Here is a 22713-nt window from a genome sequence, read left to right on the forward strand (position 1 = left end):
CGGGATATGTCCTTCCTTGATGAGCCAAGTTGATTTCTTATAGTCTGTGATTGCTGAAAATGAATTCTCTGACTGTGTTGGATCTGGGAGCTGTGCTGAATGACAGTGTTTGCATTTGAATTGTTTAAAAATACCTTGTATCCAATGCAGGCTTTTTTTCTCTCTCTTTGTAAATGAGATGAAGAGAAGCCAAAATTTAACTCAAAAAGCTGAGTGACGCGGCCTCACAAGCATTGATCTTCCCTAAGCTATTCTCTAGGGAGCATGTGTCGTATTTTCATCTTGCCTATAAAATGCAAAGCTGTTACTGGATGGCCCCGCTCTCCTGGGCACAAGCTTGGAAGAAAATCTTCTGGGCTCATGCTGATAAAGCAACCTTATGTTAAGGTACATATTCAGTGAGGTCTTGCTGCTGTGGAAACTCTCAGGCTTGAATCGAGGCCCATGTTTCTAAGCAGAGATGGTGCCCTTTACTTTGAGGAAGTGTGCACTTGTAGTGGGGTGTAGTGAGATTTGGCAGCTCAGCTCCCTCTCGCCCAGCTCTCATGCCTTGCTGCCTACTGGAGAGGAAAGAGTGGTTGTAAGTAGGACTGGACCTTCCTTCAGCCTCATCTTTGCAGTGACAGTGATACCAGTGATAAGGACTGGCAGGTTTTCAGGCAGCCTGTGCCCTCCTGCCGGTGTGCTACGTGTCTCCAGCAAAGAAGGGGAAGCTTGGAGAAAGGAGCAGCAGGGGAATTAAATCAACCCATATCCCTGTTATATGCAGTCCTCTCCCACACCCCAGCCTGATGTTACCCCCAGAACTGCCATCTTTACAGCACTGTGCAGAATAGGAATGCAAGCTGGAAGAGGCCGTCTGAGCCACTGGCTTCAGTTACCTTCGTTTGCAGACAGCTGCCTAACAGGTGTTCGCAGAGTGTTCCAGAGCACCTGTTCCATAGGTTGCCAAACATCACAAACATTTCCTAGCACCCTATTGTATGCTAAAACTTGTCATAAAAAATGAGAAGCTATAACTGCAGCGTGCCAGTGTGAGAAAACAGGTATTGTCTGTGCCTTGGATTGAGATACCTAGCAAGGAATTTAAGTATCTCATCCCTCCTTGAAAGTGTGCTATACTTCATGTGTAGGTGACAGCAGAAGGGCCTGTGCAGGTCCTGCTAGTCTGGCATCTAAGACAAAACCCTTCTTTAACCCCAGATCTAGATACTGGTTTTACTGAGTGGTTTACGCATCCTGGCCATAGTTAAAACTGTGTAGATCAGGGTCTCTTGATTCAGAAGAAGCCGAAAATGCTTGGCTTCTTGTTCTTTCTTTAGGAAACAGAAGAGGAGAAAATAATTCTTGGTTTCACAAGATACTGGCAAAAGTGTTGAAGTCTTGGGATTAATATGATATAAATATGGCCAAACTTGTCTTTCAAATCTCTAGGAGAAAGAATTGCAGTGTATGCCTAAGTACTCATGTTACAAGCTTAATTTTATTTTCCATATGATCCTTTCTGTAAGTTTAATCAAGCTCCATCTTAATTAGGCTCCTTCCCTCTGCACACTCCAGCATTTGGTATATTTGTGCCCTGTCACTGAGATAGGAAAATTTTTTGGTGAATAGAGCTTGCTTTTGTTCAGTCCATGGCATGTGGTGGAGCATGCCTAAAAGCAGTTCTTGTCCTCTCAGTTGTCGTGTTTAGAAGGAGTGCTCCATTCTGGCAGATCTTCCCCTACCATCCCAAGTGTTAGCATTCTCGGCTTGCTTTTTTTTCAACAGCTTTGCCTAAAGCTTGCTTTTTGCTTTTGATTTATGTGCAAGGATAGTATTCTACTGTTTGGTCCTCATCTTAAGAGCCATGCTTGCCTTGGTTAGGATACTGTGTCCAAGGAGTGCTGCATTTGCTAATAGTTTAAGCCTTAGATACAATGCAGGGGGAGGTTCAGGGTTGAAAGCTACATGCTCAAGCAGGCTAGGAAGTCTTATTCTGACACAGGGGTTTGTGGCTTCCAGGATATCAGGTTGGCCAAATGTGAATGTTTCTGGTTATGTCCTGGATGTTATCACAGGTTCCTGGAGAGGCCCCATCTTTATGCCCAGGTCCCAAGGGTGGTCTCCACCTTCTGCTGACTAGAATAGAGCTGTATCAGACCTGCAGGTCAGCATGGAGACTCAGGAGAGAGGCAAGGCTTTTGTGCTGGGAAGATTATCTCACAGTACAGTGGGAGATGGTTGCTTCTCATTCTGGATTTGCTTCCACAGAAGTTGGGTCACTCAGTCCAGCGTGACAGGAGAACTCAGGACTTTGCAGCATGGATACTAAATGCTTCTGCACATTGCCAAAGAGATTAGATCTAGCTTATTGCAAGCAATCATCAGGCACCTGTTGACCAGATGATCTAGTCCTTTTGCCTGAGGTACTGATGTTTTAGTATTATGCTCTTTTGACTGCTTTGGGGTAATTAAGAGAAAGTCCAACTTCTGTCAGCATGACTTGAGGTCAGTATTTATCCCTTCCCTGTGGCCCAGCTCCAGAATCCTCAGTGGCCATCTCTTTGTCTTATTTTCCAGCACCTCAGATCCTGAGGGCTAACCACAGTCCTGGGAGCTGCAGGAAGACAATACTGGAAAGACGGACTTGTGCAGACTACTTACAACGAAGGTGTGAGTCAGTTGCGCTTAATGCAGTCAGCTTTCTCACTGTGTAATACGTTAGTCTTAAACATTTGTTCTCCCTCCTCTTTTTTTTCTTTTTTTCTTTTTTTGTAGAAAATAGCTTTAGTAGTGAATTATGAAGTTTTGCCCATTTTCCCATACAAGACTTAGCTTATAAAGACTGGGAACATCAGCATGATGGTGTGGTTTGCAGAAGTTCTCGTGCCTGTTGCTGTGAAGCTCTCTGCCACCTCTTCTCAAGTGCGTGGTCACCGCTGAGGCTAGTTTCCCTGTCATCTTAAGTTATTCCACTAAAATAAGCTATTCCTGCTCTTCCCACTCCCTTGTTCCTGTGCTGGCATCCTCAGGCTGTGGTTTTCTGATAGCTGTGACCTGGCAGAAGCAGGCATTTCTGCTGTCTTCTTGCTGCCTCCGTCTTTGGGTCAACACAGACATTGGTACGATTGCACAGTGAGTGACACTGGCAGCCTGATCTGAATGAAAGCACCCCAGCAAAGAAATGAGTGTCTTGATCCAGTTTGTCGTGCAGCTGTATGAATTCTTGTGCTGGTACAAGGATGAATGTGAGAGGAGGGTGCAGCTGCTTCTCTGGGAAGCTGGTGCTGTCTTCTAGTGGCCATGAAGCTACAGATTGGGGGTGGGTTTAACCTGCAACGGAGTGGATAAGGGATGGTCACGCAATCTCCTGTCTCTGATATGGAACATCTTTGCTAATGTATTTTTGCGACAGCTGATGTCTTGCTGCAAAGTTTGAAATTGCCTAAAACTGGGATCCTGTACAAGTGTCTTATACTTCTGTTCTTTCTGGCCTCTGCTTCTGCACACCCACATACATGCGTGAGTGTCCAGGATATTCTTCTCCACCCATCCAGTTCCCCTTGGTTGCAACTAGCCATTCACTTGATTCTGGTGGTCTGGTAAGAGGATTGGTAGTTTTCAGCCAGGGGGCAGTAATTTTTAACACTGCTCTGGCTGGATCTTGAAGAGCTCCCTGCTGTTTGTTTCTGTGGAGTGGTGTGTGCTGGGCTTGAGGGTAGCATCAGTGTTAAAGGCAGGCTTTACCCCATTTCATGGTTTAAGAGCAAAGTAACCTCATCTTTGTTTTCCTGGCCTTTCTTTGGAAAGATTTTAGGTGTTACTGGGGGGGGGGGGGTGTCTGTTGCTATTCTTTATACCCATCCTGCTAAAAAAGCTAGTGTTGAAACTGTGAGCCATGAAGTTGAGAAACAAATTGGAGTAGATATGCTGACAGTCATGTAGACTTAAATGTAACAGTTGGTTCCCTTTCAGGCGAGTTTTTTTTTTACTGGGGAAGATAATGGAATATCAGATACAGTATGTTGTTCTGTAATCACAGATAACTGTGCTCTTGAACACCCCCCCCCCCCCAAGTCCAGCTTGATAAAATGAGTGATCTGTCTTGCTAACTATAGATCAGCATGTGGGAAGGGGGATACTAAATTAGCCTAAATGTTTTACTGCTGTTTGATTGTATAATGGAAATGTGGGACAGTACCAAAGGACCTGCTTGGATGAACTGGTCTTTCTCAAGCTGATTTGTGTGAGATACACATTACATTTTACAGTGTAATTGCAAGGACTCTAAATTTTACAAGAGGCCAACTAAAATAGTTGAACCAATGCCTTTGTTTAACAGAGGAAGGATGAGTAATATTTAGGCCTTCAAATAGTTTTCTGTTTTATAATTGTTTGAAGCTGCTGGGATTCTTCTGTCTTTATTCCTCAATAGTGTCCATGTTTTTTACTTAGTGTTTTACTTAGTGTTTTTCATCAGACTGACTCAAAGCTGTGTGTTTGAGACATAACATGTCCCTTTTGAAAGTCCTGTAGATAACTTCCTCATAAAAAAACAGTCTGTGAAATACACTTGCCACAAAGAATTTGCTCACGTACAGTTGTACATGGAAAATACTGTATGTATTGCTGTTTTCTTTAGAGAGCATGGATGAATGTGTGGAGCAGTTGTAACCAAGTTTGGAGTCTCTCCCCTCGCCTGGTGCCCAGATTGTTCTCTCGCATCATGGCCACAGAATGTTTTCTTTGCGATTGTCACTACTTCACAGATGTGATTGCATATCTGAAACTTGTCATGTTGAGTTGCCCTTTGAGTAGAGCTGTTAATAGTTCAGAGGACCAAACATGCCTGGACTGCCCCTTTGCATACATGAATTCTCTTGGAGGTAACAAGAAATTAATAGGGAGCCAGCTGAAGTTATTCAGTGGTTTGCTGAAGAGATGCGAAGGATCTTGCTGGCGGAAATATCATCTTCTGACCTGCTGCTGCATGACCCTTCCTGAAATGCAGGGACTATTGATGACATGCTCACTGTTCCTGTTCTGCTAGTGGGTAAGAGTAATGGGATGCAGAAGGTTACCACCAAAGCAGTCCATAAAGGCCACTTCTTGCCTTTTTGCTTTTCTTTGGGACAGTTCGGTAGTTGGCAGTGAGCCTGGGTCACTTCTCACTGGTTAGAGCCTGTCATCATTTTCACTTGCCAGGGAGGCCTTGGACCACTTCAGTCATGTCACAGGTATCTCTAGGCCATGTAGTGGAGAAGGCTTGAGGGACTCCACAATATGAGTGGTCTCAGAATAATTCAGATGATTTATTATTGGTTATTGTTCGTCTTTAGGAAAGAAAGCTGCTGAAGGTAGGCCAAGGACTCAAATCTGTTGTTTTGGTGGCTAAAATCTGCCTGTAGCCCATAGGTGAAGCACTTCTGACTGTGAGAACAGTCTGCAGGGGCCTTGGCAGGTGGTTGTGTACAGGTATTTGTGATCCCCATCTTATGGGTGTCTGAAGCTAATGAATATGATTAATCTCCCTTCTGTAGAATAGAGATAATAGTATTTCCTTGCTGGGGAAACTGAGACCCTGAGACATTTTGTGATTGACTTTTGCTGAAGACTGAGACTAGTAGCAGACCTGAGAATCAAATACATGTCTCCTGAGTATGTTAATTACCCTTATCACACAGATGGATCTCTTTTCTGTCTTACTCTATAAAGTTTAAACTAAAGGAAGTGAAATTAAGTTTGTCCCCACATTGTTTGGAATAACTGAAAACTCTGCTTTAATCATTGGGAAAACGAAAGAAACGGAATCTAAGACAAAGCTGTGTGAGCTTGGGGAGATTTAAGTCTGCAAAGCGTTTGTCTGAAATTTGTAAAGTACTGATCTGTTGCAAGGTGCTGGCACCTTGCTTGTTCACAGATATTAAACCAAGCTTAAAAAAACTACCTAGGGAAGTCTCAGCTGCTGAAATTTCTTCATGTTGGTATAGCAGTTGAGAGAGAGAGAAGAGATACCCAGAGTGTGTTGTCTTTGTGTTATGACTTTGGCTCTGAGTGAGTGGGAGACAGAGACCTTGAAGGATACATTATACTTTGATTGATCTAAGTGTGTGTTGTTACAGAGAGGGACCATCATGTTTTTGGTTTTGTTTTTGTTTTTTTCCTCCTCTTTCCCCCCCTCTGTCCCTATCCTAAAAGCTCCCTTAATATTCATATTCTTCCTCTTTCATTGAATGCTGTCATGTGATCTCGTCATCTAACCACAAAAGGAAATGTTTTCCATTGGGTCAGTGAGATGATTCAGCCCAAACCGTACAGTCATACAGTCGCCAAATCCAGCGCGAGGGGGAGAGAAAGAAGGTGCAGACAAGGGGAGAGAAGCACTATCCTGTTGCTGGGAGCTTTTGGGTAGACTGGTTTAAACATGTTATGAAGTATCACCTCTAGTTTCGCAGTCTTTTGAGTTGCGTCTTCTACATGATTAAATTGGAGGGAGGAAGAAGAGCCCATCTTCATCCTGGGACTTTCCATTCATCTGCAGTGTTGTGTAGTTCCAGAGACATCCTGTGGCCAAACGAGGAACAGCCCAGACCATGTCCCTTGTTCAGGCCTGTGAGATCTGTCAGGCTTTAATTATATTGCCCTCAGGTGTGTCTGTGCTAAGAAACCAGAGATTTGATGAATTCAGAAACTAATTGCCATATGGTTTGTGTACCAAAGAGCTTGGATAACTTATTATTGTGAAGAAATCCTGTGCTCTGTTTTCCCCAGCAGCCTCAGGAACAGCTATGAACTGAGTTGGAAAGAGCAAATCATATGGAGAGATGATGAACTTCTTTAGTTTTCCATAAGCCTATGGCTGTGCTAGGCACTTTACAAACATTAAAGGGGCAACTATCTTCTCCAAAGCACTTTTAATCTCATTTAGATTTAGCAATCTCTCTTGCATACCTCTAGAAATCATGGGCCTATTGTGCAAGTAGGTGCTATAAAAGCAGCAGGAAATAGCTGTTGTTGCGAAGGACTTGCCGTAATAAAGAAAAGAATCCAAGGGGAATACATTTGGATATAGCATATACTCAATGACAGAATGAATACTGCCCACTTACTGCAGGAATCTTTCATGCCTTGAAAAGAAAGGAGTGAGAAAAGGAAGAAACAGTGTTATGGTGGGAGATGAACAGGAATTATTTAGTCATTTAGATCTTAAAAATGCAAAGACACAAGGAGCAGAATTCAGATTCTTGAAAGGTATTTGTTCTGCTTGTGTTAGTTATCTCACCATTACTGATAGGCAGATGTTGGCTTGGTTTTAATTGTGCTGTAGCTCACAATTTGTGCTCCATTATCACTTTGCCTTACTGATAAAATGAACTGAAGTAAGGAACTAATACTTTGCAAAGATGGGAGGCTCAAAATATTGACTGTTTCTTCTTGCCCTGTCTCTTATCAGTCCTACTGGAGAAACTCTAGATGAGACTGCCTCCAAATTAGTGTGTGTTTACCTACAAGATGAAATAGGTGACGAAGAGCATGCTGGAACAAGAAGGGTGTAAATTGAGAATGGACAAGGAGCAGTTATGGATATAAATAAATGCCAAAAATAAACCAAAAACTTTCCTTAGGAGATGAGGAGTGAATGCAAGTGGTCTTCCACTCACAGGAATCTCCTTTTCTTTTTCAGATCATCATAAGGAAGCAAACTGCCAGAATTTCTTAGCTGTTGGCTGTCTGTCAATTGCCAAGCTACTCCTCCCAGCCCATGTGGCTCTCCCCATGCTCCAAGAGTGCAACTGGTGCCCAACGCAATGTGTGTTTGTCAAACCATGGAAGTGGGCAAGTATGGCAAGAATGCCACTCAATCTGGAGACCGAGGGGTCCTGCTGGAGCCTTTCATTCACCAGGTTGGTGGCCACAGCAGCATGATGCGCTATGATGACCATACTGTCTGCAAGCCCCTAATTACCAGAGAACAGCGCTTCTATGAATCTCTGCCCCCGGAAATGAAGGAGTTCACACCTGAGTACAAAGGTGAGGCCTGTTGCTACTTCAGGATGGAGATGTCTGTTTCATGGGACTGCTCTCATTTTCCTGGATCTACCGATACATTTCTGTCTTTTTGTCTGATTTTAATTTTTTAATTCTTCCTCTTCTGCAAGCTAGCAATTTGATAGGAGCTTTTGGAAAGGAGGATGTCTTTTTCTGCAGGCATCCAGAGTTTAATATGCTGTTCTTTCTAAATCTAAAGTGATGGTTGTAGTCTGCAGCTTCAGGTTATAGATGCGTTATCACTTATTACTGTGGCAATTGACCTTGAGCACATGAAGTTAAGTCATAAATATACTGAGCATTTGCACACTCCAGTCTAGTAATTTACTGCTTCTTCATCCCATCTCTTTTACTGCCCCGTATCAGAAAGCTGCTGAAGCAGGAAGTTTCTCTTTCTCAGCACTGAGGTAAAGCCCTTGTTCCCAGCCACATCAAAGGAATGGAAAATTCCAGTGTCCATATCATTGTAGAATGGTGGCAGCTTGTCTTTATCTTTAGAAAGCTCAATATACCTCTGGCCGCATGTTCAGATTCAGGATGGTGATGGTGGCGGGTAGCATTCTGGAGGACTCTTAGAATTCGGATTCCCTCTGCTACTTTGTCGCAGCATGGCTCTGGCAGGACTGTGCTTCATGGACAGCTGGAACCACCATCTGCTCAGGGTTTTGCCATTTGATCTGCACACAGCCTGAAGGTCTCAAAGCAGTGTCAGCTTACCTGGGTCTGTAGGCAGATCGTGGATGAAAGATACCATCTCGAACAGATGGGTCCTTTTGTATCCTCAAGCCACTCTTGGGCCATACGGCAACCCATCAGAGAGCCTGTGCGGTTACTGGAATTGATGTGATGTCAGGCCTTCCTTGGGAGATATGCTTAAAACTAATGAAGCTAATAACCCAGATGGAAGCCTGTTGTCTTGTAGTGAGGACCTTCCTGGTAGCCTGAAGGTATGTCCCATGCCCCTCCACCCCAGTGCAAGATTTCATCTGTGAATTCTGCCGTGCAGATTCCTGCTAGTGCCAGCAACCTTCCCTACTATTCTTGGGGAGGGAAATATTGGGGATGGCGTTCCCTGTTTGAACATTCTGGTATTATTCTAAGACTGCCCTTTCATCAGGGTGGGTTGAGGAACATGGCCAAGTAGCCAGAGCACTTGGACTGGCATTTTACATAGTGACACACTGGAGTCCTGAATTGCTCTGAACCCTTGCTGAGCTTTCCCAGCCTGTGTTAGTGTCATGTGCAGATAACGAAAGAGAATGATAGTGTGATGGCCTGCATCAGCTGAGCAGTGTAAGGCTTCCTCACTTTTGTCAGAATCTTTGGATTCGGTACATCTAGCTTTGGATACTCCTGGCAGCTGTCTGAGACTGGTGACAAGCTAATGAAAGATTTTATCATTTCAAATTAGGAGATGGATTGATAACCTCATTTTCAGGGCTGGGGGATTCCCAAAAATGATGATGTCAACTCTAACAGGAAGTGCTGGCTGTTCTGCTCCATGGCTGGCTGGTTAGATATCTTCAGAGTCTGTGCTGTGGAAGGTATAGATCTGTCCTTCCTTGGAATGTGGTGTTTTCGAGGAGCCTTCAGAAGGTAAAATTGGACAGGACAAAGATGGTCCTGCTTGCTTGCACCTGGCTGAGGTAGTCTTGCTTTCATGACCTCCTGTTCCTATCACTAGGGACCCCTGGGACCTTGCAGATCCCTTTTCTGCAAGACTGGATGACTTAAGGTACAAAGCAGCAGTTGTCACCTAAGCCTTAAAACTCTGTACTTCATAACTCAGATGCTGGAGAACTTTTTTTTTTTTTTTTTTTTTAAGCGGAGAAAGCACACTGCTCTCTGGCAAGGGATGTCCTTGTAGACAGCAGAAACAGTTCTGCAGGACATACTTACCTGAAGGAGCTACATACATATTTCATATGCTTCAGCCCCCTCATCTTGGTAGCCTACACTTGACTTTCTCCAGTTTGACATTCCTTTTGCACTGGGGGCTGCAGGACTGAAGAGAGGAGAATAATCACTTCTCTCAACATACCAGCTGCACTTTCACTAACACAGCTCAGTAAGTTGTTAGGGCACTGGGCTAAAAGCCCCGTGTACTGAAATGTGCTTAATTTCCTGTGGATGGCACAGCTTTCCCCACTGTGCTGCCAGCCCCTGCTGGCTGTTTGCTCAGGTAGTGACATAGGGCACTGCTTGAGGGATTTCTCCTTTGCCGTTAACAGTGTTTGAGTTTTCCCCTTGTGTCCTTTAACCTCTTTTCGTTGTTCTGGATTTGTTTTGCTACCTTCTGATCTCTTTTTTTTCCTCTGTTCTCTTGTACATTTGGATGCTGCTGACTGTGTATTACCTTCCCTGGGAAATAACTGTTGTGAATGGCTGATGTGTCACTTCTTTCTGGCAGGTGTGGTGTCTGTCTGTTTTGAGGGAGACAGTGATGGCTACATTAACCTGGTGGCATATCCTTACGTGGAGAATGAGGCTTTGGAACAGGATGATATGCCAGAGAGGGACCAGCCACGACGCAAGCACTCACGTCGGAGTCTTCATAGATCAAGCAGCGGCACTGAGCACAAGGAGGAAAAACCTGGCCTGGCCAGTGACGGCACTGAAAGGTAAAAGCTTTGGGGGCCCAATGAAAATATAGTGAGTGCACAGTTTCTCTTCCCCTTTCAGCACTAGTGCTTTCTTCACTGAGGGTATTTTGTGCTTTCACACAATAGCTTGGCTGTCTTGCACTTGCTAGCCCAGGGGGCTGCACAGACTATGGCACTGCAAGCCTTGTCGGGAGTTTTGTCCCATGCAGGACAAACGTGTCCAAATGAAGTGCTTCTGACACAGGATAGACCTTGGCTGTTTGATTGGATTTGGAACCAAAGGACTAACTGTAAATATTCCAGCTTGTTCTGCTTGTTGCGTTGGTAAGCTACTAAAATAAATTCACCTTTCACAGTCAAAACTGTGCTGGACAAGATGGTGAATCCTTTCACATGTGCTGGCCAGTAGACAAGAGCAAGGATTTCCTACTCATGGAAAAATGAACACACATAAAAACCACCCAGACTTCTGCTTTTTCTCTTTAAAGCATGTGGAGATGATTCAAACACTCTTCACTCCGTCTGGTCACCAATCCAGAGGTTTCTTCCAGGGGTACCTAGAATATAGATCTTTGCCTCATCACCACGGCATGAGCTCCCCTGAGAAAGATGATGTTCCTGCTTATTTGGTCAAGTACAGTACAACCTAGCATAGATGTTAGATAGACAGCACCTTTGAGCATGGTTCTGAAGCCTAGCATGTAAGTGAGGATTTGCTGTTAGGAAGCTGGCAGGCTTATTGTGTGAAGTGTGCAACAGGAGAAGGGACAGGAGACAGTCCTGTGCAAGAGGCGGATTTGTGTGCAATTGTTGTAAATATCTGGAGAATGTATAGATTCTAACAGACAAGCTTGTTCTGTTCTTTATATCAGCAGCATCCAGGAAATGAAGAGTCCCAGAGTGGACTTGCACATCCATTCAGATGTTCCATTTCAGATGTTGGATGGGAACAGCGGTCTGAGCTCTGAAAAGATCACCTACAACCCCTGGAGCCTGCGCTGTCATAAGCAGCAGCTGAGCCGCATGCGATCGGAGTCCAAGGACCGAAAACTCTATAGTATCCTTTGGAAAGTGGAACTGAGTGTATCAGATTGCCACTGCTGTGCTGGCCTACACATTTGCTGCTGGAAGCAGCTAGGCCTGTGTTTCCCTTGGCTTCCATGCTGAGAATATGCCTTTCCCATCCTTTGCACAAAAAAAGCTATATTACATGTTTCTTTTTATTACTCCTTCATGCTTCCCTTACAGTGGCACTAATGTCTGACACTGATGCTTAGAAAATCTCTTGGAGTTTTTTGTGTCAGGCTTTGCCTAGCAGTGTACGCAGGTATAGCTTGTTTGCTAATTGCTTGGGAGGAGCTGCTCTGTACCTGTGATTGTCCTTGTCACCTTTTTTGGGTATCTTCCAGTTCCACTGTATCTTTCTTGAGATGGTGACCAGATCTGCACACTGTTGAAGGTGCTGGTGAACCAGAGACTTCTGCAGGGGTATAATGATGTGTTCTCTCCTTTTCCTCATAATTCCTAGCATTCTCTTTTGTTTTAGCTGCTGTTCAGCAATGAACTGATGTTTTGATGAAAACTACTTAATGTAAACCCCAAGATACCATTCCTAACTGGTTATAGTTGTCTTAAAACCCACTGCTTTATACATTAATCTAGGATATTTTTTTCTCCCTATGTGCCTCATTTCACATGTTAACTCTAGAGAATTTTGTCTGCCCATTTAATGGCCAAGTCAGCCTCGTAAGGGCTGTCTGGGGTTTTCCACAATTGTTTCTCATTTTTGCAACCTTGAGTAACTTGGTAGTGTCAGCAAACTTTGTCATCTTGCCGTTCATTCCCTTTTCTGGATCACTTGTTGAAGAGCATGGGTCTCCACGCAAAGACCTTACTGGTGACTTTGGCTGTGAGGTCAGTCGAACATCCCCAGACTTTTCCTTTCCTCCTTCTTCTAACTATTTTGTCTCTGTAAGGATCCGAGTCCTCAATCTGCTGCTTGGCCTCTCTGATAAGGCATCATGTCAGATGTCTCAGGATTAATCCGTGCTGGCTTCCTCAGTTTGACACCTCATTTGTCAAAGTTACCAGAGAACCCTAGGTGTGACTTTCTTTTACAACGGATATGCTGATCCTTCCCTGATAAGTCATATTTATCCATGTGTCTGCTAACCCTGTTCTTTATTACAGTTTCCTGCTGAGCTGTCTGGTGTGCTTCTATCAGTCTGTAGTTCCCCAGATCTCTCAAAATCAGTGTCGCAGTAGCCCCCTTTATCTTGTGGTGCTAAGGCAGTTTTAAATGAGTGTTACACGTTCCATTTAATTCAAGTTTTTCTGCCTTGAGTCCTTTAGGACTCTTGAGTGAGACCATCCAGCTCTCGTGATTTGTTACTCTTTGTCTGTTGGACATGTGACCTCTTCTGTTGGCACTTCAGTCTGAGACAATTCTCTCAGCTCAGGAAAGAGTTCTGGCATGGAGATCCCCCTAAGCTCTTCTCCAGTAAATGCAGGAGCAAAGCTTTCATCCTGGTTTTCTTCTTAGGGTCTCCTTTTATTTTTATTTTTTAATTTTTATTATCCTGATAGCTTCTTTTACTCTTTGATTGTCTTTAAACCCTTCAGATAGTCTGAATGGCTTCCTCACGTGGTTGAAAAAGGATTTGTTACTCTTTTCTGTGCCTTGCTGAATCACTCCTCATATGTTTGTGTTTGACTTGCCAGCTTGTGTTTTTACCTACCGGAACTTGATTCTGTTCTCCTCACACAGAGGCAACCTTGCTTTTAATAGCTTTTTTCCTTCTGCCTCATTTTAAAAGCATAGGCTTCCATTTTCCCATTCTCAAATGTGTGCCTCAGGCCTCCAGATTTTAATTTTTAAGTAGTGTCCACAGCACTTGCAGAGATGTAATTCTTTTTAGCTGTCCATCAGTTGTCCCTTTAACGTACTTCCTTGTTTTTATGTAGTTCCTCTTTCAAAACCAAACACAATTTTTGATAAATTTTCTTGGCTTTTGTGCAGAGTAAACTTCCCTGCAAGTTTAATCTAGCTGTGCTGTGATTGCCATTTCAGAGTAATGTATTGAACCATGTCCTGCAGCGCTACTCAGGGCAAAGTTAATGGTGGTTCTTTTTTCCCCTTTGGGATGAGCTGCTCCATGCATGGGCATTGATTATCCCAGGTTTGTTCTCAGCATTGTGCATAATATAAGGTTTGCCCATTGCGTGTGGTGGTAATTGAAGACTCCCGTTGCTGTTAGGATTCTTGCCTTTGTAGCTTCTCCACTTTCCCCCAGTGTGTTGGTCAATGTTGCTCTTCTGGTCAGGCCAATAATAACAGTACTGTTGCTATTACTTGAGCCTTGAGTTTTAGTCAGTGGGGATTCTGTGTTCTTTATCAATATGGTTGAATTGTTAATCTGATTTGATTTTTAAGCTCTCCCTTAATTTGTTACCAATTCTTACTGGCCATACTGTGTCTTTCCTGACATTAGTGTTCTGTTCCTTGCCTTCTTCCTGCTGAGTGTCCAGTATGCCTCTTGTGTGATCTCCTAATTTAGTGTTAGGCATTCCACACTTCTGCTAAGTGTGTCAAAACCTGTGTACTGCTGTTTGGGTTTTGTCCTTTTCTTTACCCTCCCAGTTTCTTCTGTCTGTTCTTCAGTTCCTATTTGTTTGTTGCCCTACTCTGTCTCATGATTCAGTCAAGAATGCCCAAATTCCTTTTGTGGTTGCCCTGAGGAGCAGCATCTCTGACAGATGAACTCTCCTTGACAGTCTCCCAGAGTTCCTTTTGCTGGAGAATGTGGTGCATCATTTCAAGTTTCCCTGTGTACTTGATCTGAAGATGGGGACCAGACAGCATGGAGATGATGCCTCTGAGGAGAAGGCTGCTCGGCAGATGAAAAAGTGTGAACAGAGTACTTCCGCCACCTTGGGTGTGCGCGTGTGTGGGATGCAGGTAGGGATCCCCAAGGGTCCGTGTGCTGCACATTCCTTTTCCCAGCCCCATTAGAGCTTCTAGTAAAGTGCTTTCTGCTGAGCATGAGCATGAGTCTTCCCACTTCAGGTAAGTACACCAGTGTTCGTGGTACATGCTTTTTGTATTCTTTTCTAAGCCTACAAAAAGACAGCACCTGCTTTTATCCAAAGCTGTTTTCTACACTGAGAATTTGGGGTTTGCAAATAAAAACTAGCAGGCCTGTGTTTCTGTGGCTTAGTGTTTAGCTAGAATAGCAATTCCCAGCAAGGCGGGGAGTATCTCATTTTCAGCAGCATCTGACATTTGCTTCTGTACTGGGAGTTTACAAGTTCATCTTTTCTTGTGGTTAGTCCCTGAACAGAAGGATTTGCCTGTAGTGCTGTTGTAGAATACAGTTGCTCCTTTCCCCACCTGCAGAAGTATTTCGTAATGTAGATCCCTGCCCACAGGCTCCGAAGCAATCAGGGCCCCTCATTAATATATGCCACATGACAATAATACATATAGGCAGCCCTCACTGCTGAAGAAGTTGCCACAGAACTTGGCTCTTTAAGCCTCAGGGCCTGTTGTGTCTCACTTCTTGGGGACACTCAGATTGATGAGCTGCCCTTTAGGCCCCCTGGGAGGGAAGCGGTTCTTGGACACCTTGGTTGTGGCAGGCAACGTGCCCATGGGATGCACCCATAAGGTGCTTTGGGTTTCAAGGAACAGGCAAAGCTGTTTTCTACTCACTCATGGGAGTGGTGGTGGTGATGTAAGAAGGTCCCTCTGTCCTGTCAGTACGAGACAGCTCTAGGTTATCTGTATATTGCTTTAACCTGTCCTTCCTACTTGATGTGTATTTCCTTTGGCCTTCTAGGTCTATCAGCTGGACACAGGGCATTACTTATGCAGGAATAAATACTATGGACGCGGTCTTTCCATCGAGGGCTTCCGCAATGCCCTCTACCAGTATCTCCACAATGGCCTAGAGCTGCGCAAGGACCTCTTTGAGCCTGTCCTCGCCAAACTCCGAAGTCTGAAGGCGGTTTTGGAGAGACAGGCCTCCTACCGCTTCTACTCCAGCTCCCTTCTCATCATTTACGATGGGAAAGACAGCAGGGCGGGGATGTTTGTGGAGCGCCGGGCAGAGATGCGCCTGAAGCGGGTAGACAGCTCTCTCTCTGAGAGCCTTCAGGATGGCAGCGGCACAGAGCCCAGCTCCTCAGCCCAGCCCAAGGTGGATGTGCGTATGATTGACTTTGCACATAGCACCTTCAAAGGCTTTCGTGATGACCCCACTGTGCATGATGGACCTGATGTGGGTTATGTATTTGGGCTGGAAAGCCTCATCAACATCATGGAACAGATGCGCGAGGAAAACCAGTAGCCCTGGGCTACTGCCTCTCATTTTTGTCCTGGTGGCAGGAGCAAATAAGACCACCTACTACCACAGGAAAAAGCAGACAACTTTGGTTTTAAACAATTGTATTGCTCCATTGTTTTTAAATGTACTTGGATAGAAGAGCTAAGGGGAGGCAGGATGGAAGAGCTCCTCGTGCCTACCAGATGGCTTTGACCGCACTAGCTCTGCCTTCTGGAGGAGACTCCATAGATACCTGCTGGGCGTCCTGGGGCTTCGCTCATCATGTGTGCGTTCTGCAGGGAGGACCTGGACATAGGGAAGAGAAAGCAGGAGAGAGCAGGGCTCTTCAGGGGGCTGGAGAGGGCTGGAGCTCTGGCTTGGGGAGCCTCTTGCCTCAGGAGCCCCCAGGAGAGCCTTTAGCTTGAAACTCTCCTGGATGATCTGGAAAGGGTGCTTGAGTAAAAGCAGCATCTATGGGGCTCACAGTGAGCAGCACACTTGTGCTGGTCTGCGTGTTAGCGTTTGGTGTCGCCAGCTCTGCCCTGGGTATTGCCAACTGGGGGCTTTGCTTCTGATGCTGCCTTTTTCTTATGTTTGGGCACTGTGAATAATCAACCCAAGCATGGAAATAAAATGACCAAATGCAACCTGTGGCAGAGCTGCGGCAGGGAGGAAGCGCCACACGCTTTGAGTTGTGCTCGAGCCTGGGGCCTGCTCGCCTCCCCTGCCATCTTGTGCACCTCCAGTGGGCAGGGTGGCATGGGCAGGCCTGCGCGCAGGCAAGCACGGGGGCTCTGCGAGAGTAACTCTGCCTTGGACCACTGACCAAGCAAGAACTCAGCTCATGGGCTAGCAATAGTATCTGTAGCAAGTTAATGTGACCCCAGCAGTGCAGTGGGGCGTTTCGGACCATTTCAGTCTTTCCCTTTGTGTAACGTTGGTCCCGCAGATTGTAGGAAAGTATCTCCTTAGCGACACAGAGCCGAGGTACTGCAGCTGAGGCTGTCCTCTTCCTGGAGCTGGGCCCTCTGCCATACAGCCCCTGCTCTTCTGACAAGTCCTTGCACTGGGATGGTGAAAGAGAAGGCTGAGGGTTAGGGCTGAACCCCCGTCCTTGCCTCTGAGATTGTCCAGCGGGGTGGGTAAGCAAGGGGGACCTTGGCTGAGCAGTGACTGCTGTCTCTGGACTGCTTGAGCTTTACTGAAGTCAGTCTTTCCCCCAAATAATCCCTTTGGGTAAGAGGTAACCAGCTGGGGCATGCATTGCTGCCTGGCCTGGCTCCCATAGCTGGTGCTTTACTCATCGGCCTCCCTTGATGAGGGCATTAATGTTTGGTACCCTGTACTGAGGTTAGCTGTGCCCCAGGTCTGCATCACCCAAGTGTGTTTCTGTGCTGGTACTCCCTCGTTGCTCCTTCTGTGGTGTCATTCTGGCTTGTTCCATGATGTTACAGTAACTGGCTGAGAAACTCTTTACCTGGGTATCTGCAAAGCCAGGATTTTTTCATTCAGGAAAGCGTCTTTTGGAGAATACTTGCCCTGCATGTAGCATGCATACAGGCTTTGTGTGGGGGCAGTCTACTTGGAAAGTGTTTGTGCTCAAGTCACCACCAGCTGTAGCTGCTGCAGCAGGTGGAGGTGTGAGGCACTGGATGGGGAAGGGGGCAGGGGAAGTGCTAGGTTTTGTCCGAAAACATACCTGCCTGTCGCCTGGCTGCGTGAAAGCTGCTGGTCCCCTCCAGCCTTCTGGATGAGGACGCTCGTTCATGCCACTCTTCCCTTTGCTAGGTTACTTCTGTGAGTAGCTGCATGGCAAGGCAGAGCTCCTGCAATTTTCAGGAAGAAGGTTTGCAAGAGGGAGTGAAGTTGTTCAAACAGCTGGAATAAAAGATGCCACTAGAAAAGCCACATTAACATCCTTGGCTCTGCCTGACCCTAGTGCAGTGAGAGGGCAGTTTCATGCATTGCAGCCATCTGCATTAGTGTCCTCACCTCCTGCGGGCTTTGCTCTGGGGAAGGCAGGGCAAGCAGGGCATTTGCGCCTGAGGGAATGTCTCCATGTAGTGCAAATACTGATTTTTTTCAGCATTCCCTTTTGCCACTTATTGCAGTGATGTTTTCTCTTGTTGTCAAGGCTCACTCCTCCCTCATGGCAGTCCTAGCACTGAAACTAACTGTACTCCTTCCTTTTGGCTTCTGGGTGCGTGGTATATCTTGGGTTTAGTTCAGTGTCACGTCCCTTCCCCCCCTGCCTCCCCCCGCCCCCCCCCCAGCATGTTCTCCACATTCAGCCTGAAGAAGCCAGGCTGTGAGGGAGTGTGTGTTTTCTGAGTGTGGGCATCTGCATCTGGTAGTGGTGAGATGTGAAGGGACACAGCATGCTTCCTGTGCTCCTTTGGAGCTGCCTTTCAAATTCCCTTTGGACCATTGAGATGAGAGTTCCACAGCTTGTAAATAGCTTTGAAACCAGTTTGTTTTTACATGAATAATCACCCTGTTTGTGTTTCACGGAGAACCAAAAAAAAAAAAAAAATTAAAGGATCTGTTTTTGTCCGTGTTGTGGCATTACTGCATTTTCTACGTGGTGTGATCATAAAGCACAGCTGCCTTTGGTAGCAATAAGTCCTCCAAGCTTCCAGTCAAGAGGACATGCTTGAATGGGCTCTGGACCTTGCCTTCCACATGGTCTTGAGAGGTCTTGGGCCAGATGGCAGAGCTGCAGATGGTTTAAACTTAGGTGCTTGGGTGTGTTGTGTGGTTTAGCATACATATATACCTGTTTTGCTTCCCAATTGTGGGTAATCACAGTCATTGCACTCCTCAACTGGGTGGGAGAAGCTGAAATAGTGCATAGCCCCGGAAGAGCATTAGGGAAGTTGGTGAGTTCCTCTCTTTGCGTTGAGAGCAGCTGCGGAGCTGGTGGTACAGCCCACCTCTGGGTGAGGAATGGCCATTTAGCAGTGCTGGGGGAACTGCTCTTCTGCAATAAAGCACAGATGAACTCAGGTCTCTTGGTCTCACTTGGAGATGCTAAATTCCAGCTGCAAGGGGCTGGTGGCAGATGTCAGTTGGCACCTACCAAAGCCCTGGGCTGGATCTCTGAGCAGAAACTCTCTGGAGATGCTGGGGTGGCAATGTGTCTCTTCCAGTACAGTGGCTGTCCTTAGTTTTGCTGCTGTTCTCAGCTTTTTTGTTTTCCCCAAAATAAGATTCATGGCTCACCAAATTTTGTGTAGCCCTTTCCCCTTTTCTGGGCTGCGAGAGTTGGCCTCCTGGCTCGGTGGGCAGTGCTGCTTGCTGGCCTGGGGGAAGCTGACACACGCAGGACTTGTTGCCTTAGGTGGAGCTAAGGCTTTAAATACCTTCTAGGGATGTCTCAGCCCGTCTCCTTGTCTTCCTCGTGGGGATGGAGGTTAAAAAGGCTCAGATTCATCACTGGAAACCTTCATCTTTTTGGTGCTCCCTGAGGTAAATTCTCTGGTGGTAGGTGGCTTCCCCTCCATGCTGCTTGGTCGCACCTTCAGGGAACAGTGTGTGTGAGTGTGTGTGTGAGTGAAGACACAGAAAAACCCCAGCCTACGTGGAAAAACCTACCCTACAGGGGGGTTGGGGTGTGGGGGCGGAAGCTGCGTTGTCCTTCCCTGTCCCCCGAAGCAGGGCTTTGCCCTGCCCCTCAAATGAGGGATTCCTTTCCGGGCCCTGCCCCGGGGGGGACCGGGGGCTGCCCCGCGCTGCCCTTGCGTGGCCTTAACGCAGCGGCGCCCCCGCGGCCACGTGGCTGCGTGCCGCCGCCCGGCCGGCCGAGCTTGCGGGCGCCTTCCTTGCCCCGCCCCGCCCCGCCCCGCGGTGCTTGCGGGCGCCTTCCCCGCCCCGCCCCGCCCCGCCTGCGAGCGCCTTCCTTGCCCCGCCCCGCCTGCGAGCGCCTTCCTTGCTCCGCCCCGCCCCGCCCCGCCGTGCTTGCGGGCGCCTTCCTTGCCCCGCCCCGCCTGCGGGCGCCTTCCTTGCCCCGCCCCGCCCCGCCCCGCGGTGCTTGCGGGCGCCTTCCCCGCCCCGCCCCGCCCCGCCTGCGAGCGCCTTCCTTGCCCCGCCCCGCCTGCGAGCGCCTTCCTTGCTCCGCCCCGCCCCGCCCCGCCGTGCTTGCGGGCGCCTTCCTTGCCCCGCCCCGCCTGCGGGCGCCTTCCTTGCCCCGCCCCGCCCCGCCCCGCCCCGCCTGCGAGCGCCTTCCTTGCTCCGCCCCGCCCCGCCCCGCCCCGCCCCGCGGTGCTTGCGGGCGCCTTCCTTGCCCCGCCCCGCCCCGCCGGGGCGCTGCCAGGCGGCGGGCGGGGCCCCGGGCCGTGACGCGGGAGGCGCGCGCCGCTCTGACGTGGCGGTTGCCGCGGTGGCGGCGGCGGCGGCGGCGGGGGATGCGGGCGCTGATCCTGGTGGGCGGCTACGGGACGCGGCTGCGGCCGCTGACGCTGAGCACGCCGAAGCCGCTGGTGGAGTTCTGCAACAAGGCGCTGCTGCTGCACCAGCTCGAGGCGCTGCGGCAGGTGCGCGCCGCGCCGCGCTGGGCTGGGCCGGGCCGGGCGGCGGGGGGCCGCGGCGCCGGCTGACCCGCTCGCTGCCCCGCAGGCCGGCGTCAGCCATGTCGTACTGGCTGTGAGCTACATGTCGGAGGTGCTGGAGGCCGCCATGCGGGAGCAGGAGCAGCGGGTAAGGGCGTTCCCGGCGCGGCCGCAGCCCCGGCCCCGGCCCCGTCCCCGGCCGCAGAGCCCTCACCCGGCCGCTCTGTGCCCCGCAGCTCGGCATCCGCATCTCCCTGTCTCACGAGAAGGAGCCGCTGGGCACAGGTAGGGCGGCGGGACCTGCTGGGCCGGGGCCACCGGGAGCCGTGGGCGGGGCTGGGGGCCGGGGCGCTCGGGGGCAGCAGGGAACGTGGGTCGCTCGGAGATGTGGGGAGGGCTGTGGAGCAGGGCCGGGCCGCGCTGGGGCACTCCGAGGACACCAGGACGGGTGGCGGAGGGCCATGGGGACACTGGGCAAGCACAAGTAGAATCGGAGACGCCGGAGCTGGGCCAGGCTCGGGGACTGGGATGGGCAGAGGTAGGACTGGAGGGACTGGGGCCATTGGGATGGGCACAGGTACGGCTGATGGGGGAGCAGGGACACCGGCATGGGCAGAGGCAGCAGCAGGAGGACCCGTGGATGAAGCTGACCCTGGGCCATGTGGCATCACTCATGGGCCACGGTAGCGGGGCCACTCGCGCTGGCGCGGGACCTGCTGGCCGAGGACGGGGAGCCCTTCTTTGTCCTCAACAGCGACGTGATCTGCGAGTTCCCCTTCACGGCACTGGCCTGTTTCCACCGGCACCACGGCGGTGAGGGCTCGCTGGTTGTGACCCGCGTGGAGGAGCCGGCCAAGTACGGCGTGGTGGTGAGCGAGCCAGAGACTGGCCGCATCTGCCGCTTCGTGGAGAAGCCACGCGTCTTCGTGTCCAACAAGATCAATGCTGGCCTCTACATCTTCAGTCCTGGTATCCTGCGCCGCATCCAGGTAGGGGCTGGGGGCCAGGCTGGGCCAGAGTGCCGGAGCTGCGTTCCCCGCTCAACCCTGTGAAATGTCCCCCCAGCTGCGGCCCACCTCCATTGAGAAGGAGATCTTCCCGGCCATGGCACAGGAGGGGCAGCTCTATGCCATGGAGCTGCAGGGTAAGGTGCTGCCTGTAGCGTGGGCTGCACAGAAGTGTCCTGTCTCCACTGCTGCCCCTGGGCTGGAGACTGTCACTGTGACTCTGTCCCTGCAGGCTTCTGGATGGACATTGGGCAGCCAAAGGACTTCCTCACGGGCATGTGCATGTACCTGCAGGCACTGCGGGCCCAGCATCCCGAAAGGCTGCATTCAGGACCTGGTATCGTAGGGAATGTGCTGGTGGTAAGTGTTAGCCCATTGCTGGCCCTAGACCACATTTTGTGGGCTCTCTCTGTCCCTTCCAGTAGGGCCAGGTGGCTGCTGCCATCCTCACTGCAACCCTTAAGCTGCACCCTCCTGTCACTGCGCCTGTCCTCAAGGCTTCGGCACATGCTGGTGTTGAGGCAGCACACGCTGAGCAGTGCTGGGCCTGAGCAGAGCACCCTGGCCACAAGCCTGGCCCCAGAGCATCTCCTCTTCCTTCCAGGACCCCAGCGCCAAGATCGGGGCAAACTGCATCATCGGCCCCAACGTGACGATTGGGGCTGGCGTGGTGGTGGAGGATGGTGTGCGCATCAAGCGCTGCACAGTGCTGAAGGGGGCCCGGATCCGCTCCCACTCCTGGCTGGAATCCTGCATCGTGGGTTGGAGCTGTTCTGTGGGGCAGTGGGTAAGAGAGTGCTGCAGTGCCCTGAGAAGGGAGCAGAACTCAGCTCTTAAACCTCCCACCACCCCAGGCTGTGGGCTGCCAGGGCCAGGCACCTGCGGATGTGACTGGGCCCATGGCACCCATGCCCTGCAGCAGGTACAAGTGTAACAAGACCTTTCTTGAGCAGGTTCGCATGGAGAACGTGACGGTCCTGGGCGAGGACGTCATTGTGAATGATGAGCTCTACCTCAATGGGGCTAACGTGCTGCCGCACAAGTCCATTGCTGAGTCTGTGCCGGAGCCGCGCATCATCATGTAGCAGCCCCCGGCTACTAGCTCTGACTGGATTAAATATTTATATTTCCTTCTACCTCTGACCATCGTCTGAGCAGGGCCCAAGGGCCAGGGCTATTCACCAGATGTGGCCCAGCTTCT

The 22713-nt window shown here is 49.1% G+C and overlaps 2 protein-coding genes across 8 annotated transcripts in view; both read left to right on the forward strand.

Moving 5' to 3' along the window:
* The window catches only part of IP6K1 (inositol hexakisphosphate kinase 1), a 43830-nt gene extending 25096 nt beyond the window's left edge, over positions 1–18734 (forward strand). For 5 of the 7 annotated variants that reach the window (XM_013951961.2, XM_013951964.2, XM_067303300.1 and 2 more), the window contains 5 exons: positions 7667–8013; positions 10442–10652; positions 11507–11691; positions 14417–14592; positions 15473–18733. In XM_013951961.2, the coding sequence (XP_013807415.1) occupies positions 7791–8013; positions 10442–10652; positions 11507–11691; positions 14417–14592; positions 15473–15982 (1305 nt within the window). In that variant the 5' untranslated portion in view covers positions 7667–7790 and the 3' untranslated portion in view covers positions 15983–18733. Of the gene's footprint in view, positions 1–2562; positions 2654–7666; positions 8014–10441; positions 10653–11506; positions 11692–14416; positions 14593–15472 lie in introns of all 7 variants that reach the window. The other 2 variants (XM_013951962.2, XM_067303303.1) reach the window with 2 other exon arrangements.
* A 1572-nt stretch (positions 18735–20306) lies between these two features.
* On the forward strand, positions 20307–22648 carry GMPPB (GDP-mannose pyrophosphorylase B). Its single transcript, XM_067303305.1, has 8 exons — positions 20307–20490; positions 20573–20653; positions 20742–20790; positions 21193–21494; positions 21571–21649; positions 21745–21872; positions 22117–22299; positions 22466–22648. Exons 1-8 carry the CDS (start codon positions 20362–20364, stop codon positions 22595–22597), a joined length of 1083 nt encoding a protein of 360 aa, XP_067159406.1. The 5' UTR covers positions 20307–20361; the 3' UTR covers positions 22598–22648.
* The last annotated feature ends 65 nt before the right edge of the window (positions 22649–22713 follow it).

This window comes from Apteryx mantelli, chromosome 12 (genome assembly GCF_036417845.1).
Source record: "Apteryx mantelli isolate bAptMan1 chromosome 12, bAptMan1.hap1, whole genome shotgun sequence".
In the NCBI taxonomy this organism is placed as follows: Eukaryota; Metazoa; Chordata; class Aves; order Apterygiformes; family Apterygidae; genus Apteryx; species Apteryx mantelli.